General features: G+C 42.3%; 3 protein-coding genes across 5 annotated transcripts in view; 2 read left to right on the forward strand and 1 right to left on the reverse strand.

The window, feature by feature from the left end:
• MEIS1 (Meis homeobox 1) overlaps window positions 1–10,539 on the reverse strand; it is a 141,885-nt gene extending 131,346 nt beyond the window's left edge. Inside the window, exon 1 of one of the 3 annotated variants that reach the window (XM_074332073.2) lies at window positions 10,232–10,539. Coding sequence is in view for 2 of the 3 variants with exons in the window: in XM_019718134.3 (XP_019573693.1) it covers window positions 1,595–1,606 (12 nt within the window). In the remaining variant the exon portion in view is untranslated. Of the gene's footprint in view, window positions 1–1,594; window positions 2,464–10,231 lie in introns of those variants that run through there. The other 2 variants (XM_019718134.3, XM_019718142.3) reach the window with 2 other exon arrangements.
• On the forward strand, window positions 2,451–4,763 carry LOC141571557 (uncharacterized). The gene is made up of 2 exons (XM_074332076.2): window positions 2,451–3,644; window positions 3,754–4,763. The coding sequence occupies exons 1-2, from the start codon at window positions 3,142–3,144 to the stop codon at window positions 3,950–3,952; spliced, it is 702 nt and encodes a 233-aa protein (XP_074188177.1). The 5' UTR covers window positions 2,451–3,141; the 3' UTR covers window positions 3,953–4,763.
• On the forward strand, window positions 10,436–17,858 carry LOC148758928 (uncharacterized). Its single transcript, XM_088796355.1, has 3 exons — window positions 10,436–10,447; window positions 10,530–11,105; window positions 11,900–17,858. The coding sequence occupies exons 1-3, from the start codon at window positions 10,436–10,438 to the stop codon at window positions 11,999–12,001; spliced, it is 690 nt and encodes a 229-aa protein (XP_088652481.1). The 3' UTR covers window positions 12,002–17,858.
• Window positions 17,859–18,782: the final 924 nt, after the last annotated feature.

Below are 18,782 nucleotides of genomic sequence, written 5' to 3' on the forward strand. Positions count from 1 at the left end.
CCTTTAGCAAGGAAGGAAGAAAGAAGGAAAGAAAGGAAGGCATTCTCCGGGAGGGTGGAAGGTAAAACGAGCAAGTCTCTAGAGGAGGAAATTCAAAATCACAACAATAAAATGTGTTAGGACAGTGCAGCAAACCTGTCTAGTTTCACAGCCCCTTCCCATTAGGGAGAATTTTTTTAAAAGTTCGGATGGGAACAGCTACGCCAAGCACGTGAATTCAGACAGGCTTCTCATTTTATTTCCCTGCCAGCGAAGGGTTAGATCCTGCAAGACACTGCATTTCCTTTGCTTTCCAAGACAAACTCTGCTAAATTATACAAAACTAACTGGCCCCCTTATAAGTGAAACTCAGAGAAAGGTAGTTTTTCTTGTACATTAGAGCTGAATTTAGAATTGGGCAATTTTCACCCCAATGTTAAAGAAAATCTATAGCTGTAAGTTAATTATTCTATTTTCTTTACTCTTACGAACTTTCTTTTCCAGACTAGAAGTCAATGAGGCAAATGTTACTCATCAGGTTTAAACTTAAAGCAAATTCAATAGCAAATGCACATACAACAACCCCCCCCCAGCCATCTTCTTCCTCCAGAAAAACTATTTTCATATTGATTGTCATTATTTTTTGTGTGCAAAATTTAACTATTTAGATTTTTCTCATTGGTTCATTCCAGGCAAGTTCCCCCCCCCCCCTCAAGATTTGAAGGCATCGAGAGTGAAATGATTTTCAAAGAAAAGAGGAATTGCCACTTTCATCTCCTTAGAGCCAGAGGTGTGAAAAGAGTTTGGAAGAACACTGACATTTGCCTGAACCAAAGGAGTAAAGAAAAATGTGTCAGCCTAGTAACTTTCTTTTGCAAACAGGGCTTTGAGGGCCAGGACACAAATTATGCAAGGAAGGCTTTTTGTAGACCTCCCTTTCTTTTAAGAAACTACCTCAGTTGGGTTGTCATTGTCTCACTTTACTCTCACTACATTACCATTCAAATAGGAATATTGGGGAAATTAGTATTGCATTTTAAAAGTGAGTAGCTGTGTGCTTAGTATCCAATTAGTGTAGGGCTTGTCTAAGAAAAACTTTCAAAGTATTACCTTGCATAAAAATCCATGCATATTAAAATTACTTTTAAAAGATGAATGTTTTCCGACCCCCAAAACCATTGTACTATGGCAAAGTTACTTGTCTAATGATATTAAAGATGAACGTAATCAATAACATATCAGAAGTTTCTAGCTGCTTATTTTAGTTTAAAAATAGCTCTAAACTTCTGCTCCCTGAACGCTCATATTATGCATAGCATTAGGCATCTAGCTTTTTTTTTTTTTTTTTTTTAAAGATGATTGCCCGAGCTTGTATTTTTATTTATATAGCTGCTGGTTTGGAATCTATAGAAAAACTTGATTACTCTAATTAACAATTACATGTAACATACATTATTCTACAAATGCATTGAATAAATACTCTCGCTTTAGGCCAAGGCTTTAGGAGCCTTATTCAAAAAGACAGAGAAAAAAAGGAAACTTTTTAGCAGTGTCTTTTAGCCACATTTCAATTTAATCTTACATTTGAGTTCCACAATTGTTTTTTAATACGTACCCTTTGCGCCATCGGCCTCCCTGGCTCCCTTCCTACTTCAACTTCTAATATATCCTCTTTAAGGCCAGTGTGAAAAGAAACAAATAAGCAAACTCCCCCGGAAAAAAAAAAATTAAAGCAGGACGCAAAATCCCTTAACGTCTCCAGCAACGTGAGCTACTAGTCCCAGGTCTTCGGTCTACGGGACCTAAAGCCAAGCGCCCGAGTCACTGAGCATAAAAGCGCTCCGTTTCCAAGACAGCAGTGGGGAGGGGGGGGTAAAAAAAAAAAAAGCAGATCTTCTCTCCCCAAAAAATCAGTTTAAAAAAAAAAAAAAAAGAGCGCCCCTCAGACCCAACTACCAAATCTCATGGCTTTCTGCCACTCCGGCTGTCAATCACAGGCGAGGTTGTCAACGTGGTGAATGAATGATCATCCGCTCTGTCTTCTTCTGGTCAGAACACCTCAAATGTTAATATTCAAATGCACAAAGCCCTAGCGCTCGCTTCCCTTGAATCAGTCCTAATTCTTAATCAGTTTCTCTCTTCTGTTGCTCGCGCTCTCTCGCTCTCTCGCTCTCTCTCTCTCCCTCTCTCTCTCTCTCTCTCTCTCCCTCCCTCTCTCTCTCTTTCTCTCTCTCTCTCTCCCTCTCCCTCTTTGCAACTGCTGCACTGGAGGGAGATTAGAGGAGGAGGGTTAAAAAAAAAAAAATGTCTGTCTGAGTTTGTCTTAAAGGAGCCACAATCGATGCTGCCCGCTTGCAGTCCCCGTGCGTGTGTAAAGTGTGTGTTGCACAGGCGGAGAGGTGGATTCCGACCAGAATGCTAGAACCCGGAAGTAGTGGTGGCCATAACAGGTCGCGTCTTACACAATGCATTGGGCTGCAGCAAGTAGGCTCCTCGGCAGGGGTGGGTGCGCGACGCGAGCTCTGGCCGCACTGGAGAGGCAAAGAGGCGCTCCATTAAATCGCACACCCAGGCACAAACACCCACACACCCAGGGCACACGCGCACAAACGCGGCCAACAGATCCCGGCTGCCGGCTTTATTTTCCGTATTCTTTTCTCTCCCTCCCCCTCCAGACTGTCTCCCCAAAGCCGACACTTGAAATAAACTGGGAATAAACGCGGGGCAAGCAGCAGCGGGAGTTATTTTGCACAGGTCTCCGCTCATAGCCTTCATGACTTTCCTCGAAATTATTGGGGTCTGCCAGTATTTTTCGGGGCGGAAGGGGTGATGCAGAAAGTACTGGAATCTCAGAACTACACACCCCAAGTAGAAAAGTCAAACAGGGAGCGGGGAGGAGGATCAGGAGCAAGATTAGGAAAGGCTCTGCTAAGGAGTCCCAAGAACGTGGGGTAGAGATGGCTGGAGCTTTCTGCAGTCCCAGCTTAGAGTTTTTTGCTGTCAGAGACGGACACCCGGCCCAAAGAAAGGAAATTTTTGCATTTTCTCACTTTAGGGGTCTGAACGCCTCCACCTCCAAGCCCGGGAGGCCCCCAGCCCCAGCCCCGGCGTCCTGCGCTAAGTGAGAGAGGAAGGGAGGGAACAATGAGCTGAGAGCCGGGAATGTGCCCCCAGCGCCTGTTTACAAACACCGAGCTATTTATGAACGCCGGAAAGCGAAACCCGACGCGGGCTCGGAGCGGCCCAGACCTCGCGGGCGGAGCCGGGGCCGGGGCGCCGCGGGGAGGGAGGCTCTTTTTCCGATCCGTTCGGGACAGGGCGGCCGTGCGCCCAGGGCGCGGCGCGGCGCGGCGAGGCCGGAGCGTTCGGCTAGGGCTACAGCCGCGCCGCCTTTGTCTTCTAGGCGCGGAGGGGCTCCGTCCGCGGCCGTGTGGGGCCCGGATGGACCTGGCGCCCCCAGCCTTTCCCGGGCTACGCCGGGCGCTCTCCTCCCCCCCCCCCTCCGGCCCCATTCCGCTTTCCTGTCCTCAACCCTGGCTCAGGGAAAACTCTGTGTCAAAGATATTCACTTCGGGAGCTGCGGTTTCAGACAAAAAGCTGCCCGTATCCACAACTCGGAGGCTCCAACCAACCACTGATTTTAACTTTCTCCCTTTAAATACCAGGTACCTATTCTCTGGCTTAAACAAAAAAGTCCCTTTTCTTTATTCTCCCACTCTAAACTTGCCCTTTATTATTATATTTGGTGGTGTTATTTTTGTTTTTATTTTTCAGCCCGCCCGACTCTGATCTGCCGAGTTGGCTCAGCCGCAGGAGCTCCACCAGTCGGGTGGAAACCTCACATCTCCGAGCAGGGCTCGCAGCTCGCTTGGCTCGGAGCAGGATTTTTTTTCCCCCCCTCCCTCCAGCTGAAACCTCGCAGAAAACTCCCCCTGCGGTCTATTGGAAAATGAGCTCACCCAAATCTCGGTAGGCAGCCGTGGAGGAGGGCTCGGCCAATCAGCAGGCGCTCCCGCCAGGGCGGCCGCGCATTGGCTGCGGGGAAAATCAATTATCAAATAATCGATCAGCAGGGAGCTTCGATCTGCCGGGAATGCAAACTGCCAGTCCGGATTCCCGCCCTGATGGTGGCCAAAAGGCTGACTCCCTCAAAGCAGCTGGCCCGTGGCTCCCATCGTCCCCCACCCTTACCCCATCCCGCCAGCTGCACAACGAACCCTCACCCTGAAGGGGGAGTGTAGGTAGGGGGAAGAGTTTTGAGAAAGATTAGGGGGCTTCTGTCCGCAGGGGTTGTTTGGAAACTGTTATGAGCTCTAACATGTATTGAGGCTAACTCTTAAATGCGCAAACTAAAAGAATTTGCTTCAATTCGAGAAGTAGGGCTCAAGTTTCTGTTAAGTGGGCTCTCGTGGAGCAGGGGACACAGAAAGAGCATCAGAACAGAGATCTGGAATCAGGTTCCACCAAGCGCACGCAGCCTCCCTAAACGACATCTATTGCTTCTTTTAGTACTTCGCACGAATCATCGCCCAGTTCCTCCCAATAGTGGAGTTCCCGTGAAGCAGAGCAGCTGAGTCTTCCCAGCCGCCCGCACACCACCCCCGCCTCGACACCGTACTCGTCCCATATGTGCCTCAAGAGCTGACACACGTTCACCCAGAGTCTCAAATGCGCTTTGCCTTGAAAGAGCTCCGACTGTTTAAAAAGCTCATCCTAGGATCCCTCCAGTGCTTCTCACTGTCTTCTCTCTCCTCTTTCTCTGTCTCTCTCTCTCTCTCACCCTCCCTCCCTCCCTCGCACCCCCCCCCCCCCCAAGTTTTAGGATCTTTTACTTTTTTCCATCACAAACACGTGTAGCTTTCTGGCACAAACGCCGCGATACATCACGCGGGAGGTTAAGGCAAGCCCGCGTGTCAAAGCGGAGGGGATCCAGGTGAATTACCAGAGCCTTTATGTTACTGCCTCACATCCCCCCCTTCCCCATGAACTTGGAAGCAGAATTTCAGGCCAAGATGGAACCTCCCCGTCTCAGGAAGGAGATTTCTCTGTGTATTTCTCGCGAAACTGCGCTGGCTGGGCCAGGCAACGCAATCCTTTTCCGATTACGGAGAGGGCCAAACTGGGCCGGCAGCCCGCAAGCCCTTTCCCGAACCCCAGCGGGCTGCGGCCGACACCTGAGCGCCTTCGGAGGGCTGCTCGCAGGGGCCTGAGTAAGTCTCTCCAGCAGGCCAGCCAGGCATCCGCGCGGCTGGCGGTAGGGGGAAACGGAGGGTGGGGGGGGATCAAGGCAAACCTCGACATGGGTACATCTACGTTTATGATATTAAATGAGCTTCGAGGAAAATTGTGTAAGTATAATTTAACAGAAATTTCCTGCGAAATACATTTCGATGACCATACACTTTTAACAGCCGGCTTGGAGTTACCTCAACTCTGCGGCCACAATTTCAAATTTGGAAAAGGCCAGTTTGGTTTTTTTTTAAATGTTATAATTTATTTTGTATTGTTGCTTTCCGGTAAATTTTTTTCTTTTGTTTTCTAGCAGAGATGAAAAAAGAATGTTCAGGTAAGTCACTCCTTTTCAAACAACCAAAAATTGTAAAGCATTAGAAAGATTATTGTGCTCTTCAACCATGATGTATCAGATTACCTTATAAAAGTACTTTAAATTACCTACATATAGATTTTCCTTAAAGAAAGAGATAGCTTGAGTTTGTGGGCTTAAAGTAAACTTCTAGTAGTTTCGAAAAGTGTCTTGTTTCTCTCCCCTTTTCCATTTATAACTGAACCTAATGCTACTCCTAGGCCTTTATGCGATTAATTCTGAACAATCAAGGGACTAAAACACTTTTACAATGTAATTACAGTAGTACAAATTGTTTGCCCAAACCTCATTCTGGATAAGGATTTTACAATTAGCAAACAGTTATTATAGTTGGGGCTTGCTGAGAGAAATTGCACAGAGAATGTCTAGAGTTGCAATCTAGTAGCCATAAAAAAAAAACACACACCTCATTTAGCAGGGTAGTAATTAATCACCTATTAAAAGGAAAACGTAAAAAGATAGTTCTAGCTATCTTAGTAAACTAGCACCGATATTTCATACCTGTTCTGTGACAGCACCTCTCTTTAGCTTATTTCAGATATTATTTCAGATACGTGCTTTTTAAGGCAATAGTATTTTTATCTTGGGAAAACTTGGCCTGCTGAAGGGTTCTGGTACTTGCCCCTGGTTCTTGCACATGGGCCTTCCATACTCAGCTACCCTTCATATACCAGAGCATCGCCTCAAATACAGAAAACAGGGACCTTAAAGAGGCAGCCTGGAGCCTAGGTCTCTATTGTTTAGACCCTCCTGCAAGGAGGCATTTAAAGTAAGTGGTGCCCCTTTAGGCTGTTGGTACAGTCCTGTCTAAGAACTCCCTTCTTATTTTCTGTTATCCTATAAGGAATTGTGCCTTTGGAAAGACCTATATCCTGAGTTAGGCTTTTGTCCCAAAAGTTCACACTGATGAGTCAGCTCCAAACCCCTCAGAAATTAAAGAGGCAACTCTTAAGGTAAAATGTGTGTGTATTTGTCAGCCCAGAATAAACAAAAGCCTGTTAATCAGTGGAGTTTGGCAGCTGTGTTCACAGAATGATAAGGGTTTATCATCTGCCACCTAACTTTAAGATGCCTGTGAAAATGTTGTGATCGCTCTTTCGGTTGTCCTGTGGTGTGGAGGCTTGGGGTTTATACTTCAAGAACATTCATCCTCTGCATCTCACCCCCGCATTAGCATTTACATTTCAAAAAAACAAAAATAAGAGGAGGGAAAGACAGTTTAAAGAAAATAGATTTAAAATCTACTAGAGATAATAGAGGAATGCTGGAGATAAGAGCCTGGTTGTGATATGAGAAAGGTACCAAGAAGTCAAAGCTAATGAATGGCTGTGAGAAAAGTGAAATAAACTATTTAGAGGTCTATAAAAGGGAGAAACCTGGTTAGGTGATATGAAAGGGGGTTAACCGAGGGGATTAAGGAAGACGTTAATCAAGTGCCCCAAAGCAATCCGTGCTCTAAGAACTGGGAGATTTGTTTACTGCATTTTGCCTCAGAAAACAAAGAATGTCTGGGTCCAGTTCAGAAGTCACGGAGAGGTCAGCTTAGGCTCTTCAACTGTTGAAGGGGAAATACCCAAGTCACTATATTCTGACTGGATAATGTAAAAGTTAAGAATAAAATGGGAGGGGGCAGTGTTTTCCTTACTATCTTTCTAGTTCAAATCATTAAAATGCTTTGGTCTCTAGAGGGGGAAAAATTACACTGGTTAACATAATTACTAGCTCTGACATTTTCTGAAGTTATAGAGGTCTTTTATTAATTAAATGGAGGGCTTAATAAAATATTCCTAATAAAATTTATGGTTGTCTTAAAACTTTCTAAACAGTGCTATAAATTCTTAATAAAATTAACTGGGAAATGAGTTATTAGCCCACACTTTACCCTTCCCCCCACTTCTACATAAAGAGCGTCTGCAGAATGAAAATGGAAATAGAAGCCTTTTGGTAAAATATAAATATTAGCCAAAGTCACACATTGTTTTAGAAGAGGCAAAGTTTCAACTAAGTTATTTCTCATGGCTTCATCCTCTAATATCCTCCAAAAGCTTCTCACTAGACTTTTAGAAAATTTCTTCCCCTTCTCTACTACGTATTATATATGCACGTACAGTAGGCCCATTTGAAATACAATGCTCAATTTTCTGGACTGAGTTCTGTGTTAAGTTTAATAAAAAGTGTAGATGCATAATGCAAAATTCCAATTTGGAATTTGTAAAGATTTATTTTGTAGAGATTTTTTAAAATCCATTAGAAAACAAATAAAAATGAAATACCTCATAATTTCTATCAATTTAATTTCTTTAAAGGTAACTTTTGAATAATCACCCTTCCCTATGAACTCCTTTCTATAATAGTACATTATCTGAAGCAGCATTTTGTTGTACAAATGTAAAATCTTTTTCATATCACTACATTTCAAAACCTTGGCGAGTTATCTTAAGTTTGAGATACTTCTCTGCTTCACAGATACAACACTGGCTGGCTGGCTGTTTAAAATAAACAACATAGTCAAACACACTCCAAACAAAACAGCCTTGGTGGATTGTTCAGCACTTGAAGGCTTGATCTTTTGTGCCGTCTACTGGACAATGGAAAAACTACAGCCTCTATGATTTAAACTTTCCTCTTGTCCAGTATTTTGGGGGATGGGGTGGGTTGGGAAGGGGAGTGTGATTTGATGCTGGTAAGTAATAAGAGAGGACCACAAGCCCCAACTTAGACTCACAGGACAGGTGTTGTGATTTTAAGTCTTCAAGTTTGGGACATTATTAAGTATAGGCACACCTCAACCATTTGATACAAGGCACAAGGCTAAAACCTACATTTAACACAGCTGTGTGTGTGTGTGTGCAAAGTCAGCTTGGAAAGAGAAAGAAAGAAAGGGTGGTGGAACAAGGTCAGCATCTCTGAAAAAAAAAATGTTGGCGGTTGGCTTGGTTCTGAGTGAGAAATGGCTCCACAGTCCAGTCACGTGTATCTACTGCCTAGATAATCCAGGATGTACAAATTAATGTTTGAAATTTGGAACATGATACTGTTCAATAATCAAGAAACACACTTCTATGAAGGGGGAAATGAAATTGGTAATTAGAAAGATTTTAGTGCAGTTCCTTTTGGCAATCTGGGATTGAAAAACGTGAAACTTCACTGTTTTTACTTGGAGACCACATGTGGGAGAAAGTGTGGGTGAAATTCACAGTCAGATGCCTTTATGTAGCAGAGGCTGTTTGAAGTTCACTTAAACATTTAAAAAACATTGTATACATTTTGGTTATGATTTTAAAAATATTTATGGAGCTCTAGTATTATGGAAGCTTTATACAAAAAAATGCATGGAGCTAACTTTGACCTCCATTTGATACTGACATCGGTTCTGAATAACCACAATCACCATATAGAAGTGATTCCGTGATTTAAGAAACACATAAACAAAGCCCAGTGCCAATAAAATACAGAGAGGTCGAGCTGATTTGGGTGGAAGAGACTTGGCTACAAGGCTCTTAAAACTGTTCACCTGCTTTTCTGAAGTTAAAATTCCTTATTGCATTTTGATAAAGCCTAGTACCACATGACTAGTTATTAGGGTGCCTTTTAATAAAAACCTAATAGTGAAAAGGAGACAGTGTTATGGCATTTTATTGATGCATAAATATGTTTCAATGAGCTACTTCAACTCTACATTTTGATGTGGCACTGTCAGAATGACTGTAAAATATTGTATTAAATATGGATGTATCAGAACTTGGACAGACGTTGACTACTTAAAGCAGTAAGAATGCTTATGCTGCAGTGTGAAAGAACAGGACGCTTTCAGTGGTGCTACAGAGCTGGAGGTGGTGGACAAGGTCTATTTAGTTTCAGCATAACCAACTGAACTGTGAAAGGTTATTTCATGAGATGCTGTTTGGGTGCCTTGGTCCAAAGTAAAACAACAACAACAACAACAAAAACAAGGACCCTCCTAACAATAGCTGGAAAACGTGAAAAATTCTAGCAGGAACCAATCACAAATACTCACACGTTTGATACATTTTAAACTAATAGTGGAAGTACTGAGTCCTGGAAGAAGTCTGGCAAACTGCTCTAGTTACCAAATGCAAACATTTCCCTTTCAAGAACAGGATGGGCCACACTGGTCAGGATTAGCATTCATGTTCCACTGGATAGGGGGGCATATTTTGTGAAAACCTTCAGGCAAAAAATCATACTGATTATTCAAAAATAAATATTTTAACATTTCATTGAGTTATCTAATGAATAAGAAAAACATGGAAGGCTTCCTGCAGCTCAGAAAGAACTCTAGTAGCCAGAAAAACACAGAGAAAAAAAAAGAAGAAGAAGAAGGATGCCTGCTGAGCAGTTATTCATTTGTGAATATTGGAAAATGTACTTTTCCGTGCCCTTATTTAAAAATGAAAAATAAATATCATCTTTCCTTGTCTTTTTCAAAAAATTAACGTCAGAGTATGGTATGCCTGGTAAAAATCATGAATGTTTCCAGGCAATTTATGCGAGAAAGGGCCCAATGAAAACTTCCAACTAAAGGGAGAAGTCGACTATGAGCCGCAAACAAATCGGGTGGGAGCGGAGCCCACAGCCCTGGGTGGCGCCCCTTCTTCCGAGCTCAGCCAGGATAAGTTCATTTACCTGCAAATCGGCGGCCACTTCGCGGGGACTCTTTACAGAGTGGGATCCTTTCACCGCAGAGCCCTTAGCGGGGCTGTCCTGTCGCCTGTGCTTGTCGGGGTTCCAGGTCCCCGAGGCGCACTGCAGCGCAGTCTGGTCCCAAGAGCCGAGCCACCCAGAGGCCCGGGCCTGCCTGCAGGCCCCGACACCAACTCCCTGGGTCGGATGGGGGACCCGGCGGGAAACGCTTCCTAGGGGTGGGGGTCACGCGGGCTCTACTTACACCTTGCTTGACCCTGGGGTACTGGGGGTAGGGTAGGGAGAGAGGTTTGGCGGAACGTGTGCCCGGGGGACTCCGAACCATCTGGAAAGAGCACAGGATGAAAAGGTCCCCTCTCCTGCCAGTGTCCCCCTCTCTGCCATTTTTGACGGCCACCCCATCTTCTCTTTGAAGTTCGCCTCAATATCTGCCGGAGGGAGCCAGCCAGGCCTGAAGTGGGCAGGGTGGCAGCCCGGGAGCCGGAGCGCCAGGACCGGCGCAGCGGGGCGCAGCGGCTCGGGGATACCCGCCTCCGTCTTCTGCTTCTTGGGGCCGAGCACCCGAGGGCGCCTTTCTCCTTTGCTGGACTTGGGGACCCCGGCTTTCGCCGCCCGACTCAGCCTAATTCTGAAAATTTCTCTCCTCTGTTCCCAGACGGCTCTTCCCTGGGGGCGTCTATTCCCTGGGATGCCGCCCATTTCCCGCTTCCACTTCCGAAGCCGAGTGTGTTCCGAGAATCTGTGTGGGACACTGAAAGCTTTGGGGACCCCGGTCTCCGAGTGCCCCCTGCGGTCGCGGCTGCCCCTCGGAAGGGTTGGAACAAGCGTGCGTTTGTGGCTGAGGTTATTATTTCAGGTGCGCTAATGGGATTAGAGACCGCGGGAGCATCGTGAGGGGACCAAAGCGGCTCCTTCTCTGGAGGGTATTCCAGCCGCTGCTGGTGGAAGGGGCCGCACGGCAGGGCTGGCCTTTTGCCGCAGAAGCACCGGCTCAGTGCGCCCCGCGGGGCGCTCACTCCAGGGCGGAGGCGGCTACCCCAGAGCCCTGCGAAGGGAGCTGCGGGGGCGAGGGCGGGAGCAGTGGGGGTGATGGGGGAACAAGCTGGGGCGGGGGAAGGAAAGAGACGCAGTGATAGTGACGGAAACGGAGAGAGGGAGAAGAAGACAGAGGGCTGCAGAACGGAGACAGAATCAGGGACACAGACAGAGACGGAATCCGATCCAGTGCTGTCCGCCACCAGGACACCTTAACGTAACCTCCGCGCACCTGGCCTCCCAGGGAAGGGGAAACGCGCTTCTGCTTCCGAGGGAGCGTTATTATAGACTTTTGCATAATTGCATATTGACTTTCCTAAATAGTTCGGCAGAGCTATTTGTGCTTCTACTTGTTCAATCGCAAACAATTCCCTTGGGGAAAAGTAAAGGAAAAGAAAATGTGTGTGTGTGTGCGTGTGTGCGTGTGTGCGTGTGTGTGTGTGTGTGTGTGTGTGTGTGTGCTGCGCGCACGCTAGAAGCAAACACTACCACTCTTTCAAAATGTCTCTTAGGCCTTTCCAGAAATGACTGTCCTGCTCTAGGAAGTGCGAGTCACCAGCACAAGTAGGGGGAGGTGATTGCTTTTCCTTGGGCCCGTTTTTTTTTTTTTCACAGCTCCTTCTCCACAGAGAACCAGAAAATGATAGGGCGAAGTCAAGGCGGTTAATTCCATTTGCCCATTTCACAGACGAGCAAGCTGAGACCCAGATAAGTTAAGTGACCTATCCAATTTCTTCTCTCTCTTTTTGCATGTCTCAAAGTTCTCTTTTATATATTCCCCCAGTTCTTAAAACAACAACAAAACCTCCCCCCAAACCCAACCCAACTACAGAAGACTTTCCTATTTCATGTCTCCTGTCAGAAGCAGCAGTGTGTGAAGCTGATGGTTGTGTGTGAGTGTAGGGGGTGGGTGGTGGCTCCTTCCTCCTCCCCTGCTCTAACACTGATTCCATCATTGAGCCCCTTTAGGAGAGCAGCAGGCAGGGAGCTTACTGACCCGTGGAAGACCCTTCCACAGAGCAGGAAGGAAGGAGCAAGGAGAGATCCTATTTGGTAGTGATGGTGCTGAGGTGATAGGCTTTGCTTTTCTCCAACCAACTCCCACAAACAAACAAACAAACAAACAAACAAGCAAACAACTCTGGCCTTTTGCATGACTTCCTGTGACTGAATGATCCTAAGCACAAAACTGGCCCAGGTCACCCCCAGGGCAGAGTAAGGACTTTCAAGTCCTTATTTACCCCAGGATTAAAAACATCCCCTCTAATTCTGTCCCTCCTCAGCAGCTTGCCTTTTAAGGATATGAGGATATGAGAAAGAGTTTCTTGGAGTCTAAACAGATATAATACCTCCTTGGGATGTTTAGGTTTCAGTTTTATCCCTGCTGCCCTGAACACCACTGCAACCAAGACACAGGCTACCAAACTCTTTACAAAGACATCCTGTATCTTTTATGGGCAAAATAAAATTTTGAGTAGCTACTTTTAGTTCCGAATTATTAATTTTTAGTTTCAAATTTTCCTTCTAAAACAAATCAGTTATTTATTGCCATCTTCTCCCCATTCCCTGATTAGTTTTAGCTTTTTATTCTAAATTTTTTGTTACTTTGAATTTTGTCTTGATTTGAGTGTTTGGTACAGAAAACCTACTTCTAGACTTGTTTTATTTTGTGGAAACCCAGTGAAGTTTACTGATTTTTTTTAACTTATTGACTATCAACAAAAAATAGCCTCACACTTTTTGAGGTTTAAACCTGAGTAATGTGTTACGTCTTAGTCTAGCCTTTGTGATAAGCCCATTGCATTTTCTTACATACTTTATTCACATATCTTTCAGTTAAAAGTCTTTTGAGGGACCCTGACCTTTGTGATATATTGCCCTGTAACCTATTTGCAGCTATTTAGTCACTGTAGGCTGAAAATGAACAATGATTTTGGAAATTTTATTAGAAAAAGCTATTTACAGGTACAAATATTCCTAGCCAAGATTCTGGGTAGTGCCAGTGAGGGAGAGTGGCAGAGCTGAGAGTTGGGACACTTGGGTTCAAATTTTAACTACGTCACTAATGGGCTGATTGCGTTTGAAGAAGTTAAGCACCTGCAAAATGAGTTGATTGTATTATTTTGTTCCGTAAGTATACTTTTGATTTTTGTATTTAGTGATTCCGTATTATAACATTAGATAGAAAATGTGTAGCTTCATAATGAACAAAAAGTTTTAGTGTAAGAACATCAAAATGATACATATTTCACAGTAAGTTTTAAAGAGGCTGATGCTTTGGAGTTGGATTGGAGAAGGTTATGCTAAAGCAATATTTCTCTGCCTGAACTTCAGCCATTTACATACAACCTGAGGGTTTTTGCCCCGTTTTAATGCCCTCTGAATTTACTTTTTCCTTAAAAAATAGTATCTCCTAAGAAAACACATAAATGTATTTTAAAATGAAACTTCATCACAATGAAACTTTGCACTTTTTACTAATGCAGAGTACAATAAATGTACTAATACATTTAAAGAAATATACTTGGATATATGCTCCTAACTCCTCTTTACCCCACTTTGGGAAGCAACGGTTAAGGACGACTTTATCTGTTCAATATGCTATGTTCTAAACAGGTTCTACTTTAAGAGGTAATTAGCAGAGAACGAAGTGAACACTAATCATTAGGAAAAAATCAACACTAACTTTAGGAAGAAATCAACACTAATGTCTTACAATTCAGCTTTAATATTTAAAGTGGGACTGACTGTTATCTTGTAAACCCGTAAATGCAAACTTGATATTGGTGAACTATATGGAGCTTCCATCTTACAAGGCAGCATTTTGAAATATAATCACTATAATTTTAGACATTTTTAAGGCCCAAATTTATGATAATAAGCAATTTTTGAAAAATATACTAGATTCAATACTATAAAAATGACAATAATTTCTCATAAAAACTTTCAAAACATTGAAATCTGAAACTCTTGTGTTTTATATTCCAGGGAACGAAAACACGAATGCTTCTACTTTGGACTTTTTTTTTTCTTTTTCAAATTATTCACTCTCAACTGCCCTCTTTTTGAGGTTCTTCTGACAGGGAAATCAAGTGTCAGAAGAAATTCCTTAATACTTCCAGGCACTATAATCTCCAGATATTACTCTCTAAGTTTGAAAATGACAACTTAGGTCTTTGTTGAAATTTACACCTGAAAGAACTAAAGTAAACAGAGAGATGTCAAAAGCATAGGATTATTTTTGTTACCATTAGATTTTGTCTGGATATTCTTCAGTGTGGTTTAGAGGTTAAAACACTTAATACTTACTCCACTGGCCAGGTAACTTTTGAAGGCACTTTTTCTAGCTCCCTGATTTCACATTTGCCCTTTCTTTGTAGCACTGCACACTGAATTTGTAGGGCAAGAGGTAATTTATACACAGATTTTATTTCTTTATGTCTAATAGTGGTTACATATCTCAGCAAACCAAACACCATTCACTGGAAGCTTTTTTTCTGCTTTGTTTTCCCCTAAACATAGAATTAAGTTAAAATAATAATTTATTGAAACAACATAAACACCTGACCATCTTAAAAACCAAGGAAAATCAAAACCAAAAAAAGCATTGCTTAGCACAACCGGAATGCTTAAGAACTTAAAAACCGCAAAGTTGAAAATGGATAGTTACGGCTCTTTTTTAATAACTGTCACTTGACGGTGATTCTAAATCGGTATCCCAGCACGATGGGGAGTGTGGTTGAGCTCCAAATGCTCTGGAAACCACTGCTTTGAAGATCAAACTCAGCCATGTTTAAGTCCCCAGCTATACTGCACTACCAGCAACCGTTGAGTACACAGGACCAACCATTGAGTACACATGACCAACCATGGCCTTGACCTGGTAAGAACTGAATGCCCACAGCCAATTAGTTCCCTGCCTTGTGATTCTGTACCTGGAAGTTACCTTTTTTTTTCTCTCTCTGAGCATTTAACTATCTTTAGTTTTGTATTTTTGCATTTCTGTGGTAGTTGGCCAGCACCCATTTTTATCCTAAGCTAATTCAGACAGAAAAATATTACATATTTTCAGATACTCTTACCCGTTAAAATGCTTAGGACTTATTTGTTTGAAATGCTCAACCAACGAGCCTTCCTCCATGCGTTTAGCTTTGTACCCCAGGAGGGAATACTTTGAATTTATTTCAAAATTCTCTGCTTTTTATTGCTTTTTCTTTTCCTATGAGTCTGTAATTTAGTTCTGCTGACACAGTTGGTTAACCCCATACTGGGGAGCTGATTAAAAACACTTTCTAAAAAATGTCTATTCCTATTGCTAGTATTAATCAGCATTTTTTTTTTTTTTTTTTTTTTTTTTTGCCTATCCCTTTCTTTTGGTTTGTTTATCAAAATCTTTCCACCTCCATGATTTCAAATGGGCATAGTTAAAAAGCTACATACTCAGATCTTTTTAAGATGAGCTAGTTCCCACTGTACCTTCTCTACTGTACCTGCTACATGAGAATGATTCCAGAGAAAAGTATGTGGTCTTAGAGATTCTATTAAACCATATATGTGCCAGAACAAATGTGAGCCATAATCAGTTTTTTTCCCATCCCTGGGCTTAGGGGACCATTCAATTACACAACAACAGATTCCACTCTTAAGGAATCCTTTCTGAAAAATCTGAATCGTTGTCATAGGTATGCTGAGGGAAGCTGCTCATGGCCATTTATACACTTTTTACACTCCAGTAAACCCAGACACCAAGGCCATCATCACTGTCCTACCTGTTCTCTTGAAAACTTTTAAGAAGACATGAGACCCACAAACAGTTTCAGAGTTTACCTGCTTTTCTCATTGTTACTGACATTTTTAAAATAGTGATTAAAAGGCAAGTCTGTTGCAAATTTCATAAATCAGTCTTTTCTCTGTGTTCTACTGTCAGGTTGCCCTTCTCACAAATGTCACCATATGTCATTGCTTGTCCCAGCCAATCTCAAGTTGGCTGAAAGTTACTGACGAACTTTTGGGTCTTGTGGCCTGTAATTGGTAACACTTTGCCCACTTTTTGGTTTTACATTGTTCTGTTTAGAAGTGTTATTCAGGTGAAGTTAATTATTAGTCCTAAAAAAGGCTTTGATATTCAGGGACAAAATTGAGAATTTAATTATGTCTCTAATTTAATAAAACATTTCAGTTTGCCCAGCATGCCCCACTCCCAGGCCTAATAACCTTATTTTACTCCCTAATCCCTGTGAGAATGTTTTATTATCATCTCCATTTCACAGATGAAGTGTAAAGTCACACAACTATTTAGGATCAAAGGCTGTGTACTGAGTCATAATATCAATCCGGAAAAAAATCTCTCTGTACTGGGTTATTTTATTATGCTAAACATTTGGGAAAGAGGGTATGAGAAAAAAAAAAGAGAAAACATTTCTTTTTACTTGAATTTTTCAGTTCCTTTTTTTCTTTCTCTCCTATCAGCTACTATAAGATTAGAAATATTTAATCTCCTGGACTACATCCCCAGAAAATTTCACTATTTCCGGTGTCTGAACATTCTGAATTGATTAACAGTGTTCAGTGGGAAATGGTTGCTTCTCTGTATTTCAAAGTTATTTTTTGTTCTGCAAATGATGGTATTTATTTTTGAAAGTTCACACCCAAAATTATATATAGAACAGTTATATAAATTGATTATAACTCTTTCATTCTACAAATATATTTGTTTTGTTCTTGTAGTTGATTTTTTGCGTTTAAAAACTGTAATATGTCATAAATCAATTTATGACATATTATAGCATGATTTTCAAGGAGACAGCAATTCAAATTTTCCATTTAAAGAGAAAGAAGAAAACTGCTTTCAAGAAATATTAGTTAACCGGCAGAAGTCCTTTCCAGAGCAGTTACCATGGGATTGAGAACTATTTGCTAATTATAATAGTGCACTAATTATCTGCTTTTACATCTCATCTACTGTCTTTCTGTCTAAATTCACTTCTAATTACATGGTATACCCTTTTTGAGTATGACATATCTAAAAGTATTGCTTTTTATCAGATATGAATTCTTTTACCCGGAAATGTTAAAGACATAGTTTCACTCCCAAAATATTTTCTCCTGGAGTATAGTGAAATCTTTTGACTGTAGGTTGAACAATCTGTCACGTTATGAGGAGGGAGGGACCAAGATTTAAATATTAGACATTTTTCATCCTCCAAAAATGATCAGTGTTGTCATGGTTTCTATTTTTAAAATGCAGTTAAGCAGATGTAGCCACATTACCCACTTATCATCATCACTGTCATTGTCACTGTAGTTTTATTATTTTCCAGAATTTCAAAAATTGTAACTGATGGAAAGGTATTTTAAACATAGTGTAATAAAGGAAAGGTCACTGGGCCATCAAAACCTATTTCTGAGTGATTAATTTGTCATCTGAATTGTACAGGTAGACTTAAAACAAAAGCAATAATAACAACAACAAATGTGATTTCAATTCCTATCTTTTGATTGCTCTGGGCTTGCTGAGCAAATAGAAACAAGAATTCACCTTCTGTGTAAAGAGAGTGAGTCTTGCTCATCTCCCCAAGGCAGGAACTTCCCTGGTGGGGTGTGTGCTTATGAATTGGTGGTGGTGGTGGTGGTGGTGGTGGTGGTGGTGGGCTACATCTCTAGGAAGCCTCAGGCTTTACTTCCAAACACAGGCTCATGTGACAGCTGTTAGTCTGACTCATTTGTGGGTATTTACTTTCTCTAACTCCACTCCTGATGACGCTTTATTGATTATGAACTTTAATGCACACATATTCATTTTAATGTTTATTTGTTTTTAAAGAAAGCTTAGAGAATAATTTATAAGCTTTTAAAGAGTACATCTAATAGAGTACTTGAAGCTTCTGCAAATATGGAATCTGTCTTCAGTATTTAAGGCACATATAGATATGTGGATCAAGCAGTTTTAGATCTCAGGCTCCAGGAGGGGATAGAAGGATGTGGGGGGCTGGTTAGAGGACACGAGGACGCGTTTATTGAGGGTATCCTCTATGCCAGGCACTGGGATATGTGCTTTTATACACATTATTTCCTCTTGGTAGCATCCAAGTCTATTGAGTGTTGTTAATCAAACCAGAATTTTAGAGTTTGGTGTATCTTACACACTAAATTGTACCGAGCTGAAAACTTGGATTTTTCTGCCTCAGTTTCACTTCAATGCCTAGTCACAGAATCATTTACACCCATTAAACTCAAGATGCTCAATTGCCCAACAAACTAAGGATGCAGCCTGGGCTTCGAGAGCCATGAGGAGGCATTCTCTGCAACTAGAGACATTTCAACAGTAGTGAGGCCTCTTCATTATTTGGACAGAGACCCTTTCCGTCCTTCCCACTCCCTTGAGCCTGAGATACCTCATCTGGAAATCAAGAAGACTTGACTCTATTTTTGATATTCATCCCAGCCCAGGTGATTTGTGAATTTCATATTTGATTTCTGCTGATGCCAAATGTTTACA

This window comes from Rhinolophus sinicus, chromosome 2 (assembly GCF_057876585.1).
Source record: "Rhinolophus sinicus isolate RSI-liver-muscle chromosome 2, RSI-T2T, whole genome shotgun sequence".
NCBI lineage: Eukaryota > Metazoa > Chordata > Mammalia > Chiroptera > Rhinolophidae > Rhinolophus > Rhinolophus sinicus.

What these genes read in the sequence shown, in the direction of transcription:
- LOC141571557 (XM_074332076.2), top strand. Translation starts at nt 3,142, where the DNA reads ATGTGCCCCCAGCGCCTGTTTACAAACACCGAGCTATTTATGAACGCC. An exon ending in TTTCTCCCTTTAAATACCAG is followed by an intron (nt 3,645 to 3,753) that starts GTACCTATTCTC and finishes TTTATTTTTCAG; the next exon opens with CCCGCCCGACTCTGATCTGC.
- LOC148758928 (XM_088796355.1), top strand. An exon ending in GGCTGAGGTTATTATTTCAG is followed by an intron (nt 11,106 to 11,899) that starts GTGCGCTAATGG and finishes TTTTTTTCACAG; the next exon opens with CTCCTTCTCCACAGAGAACC.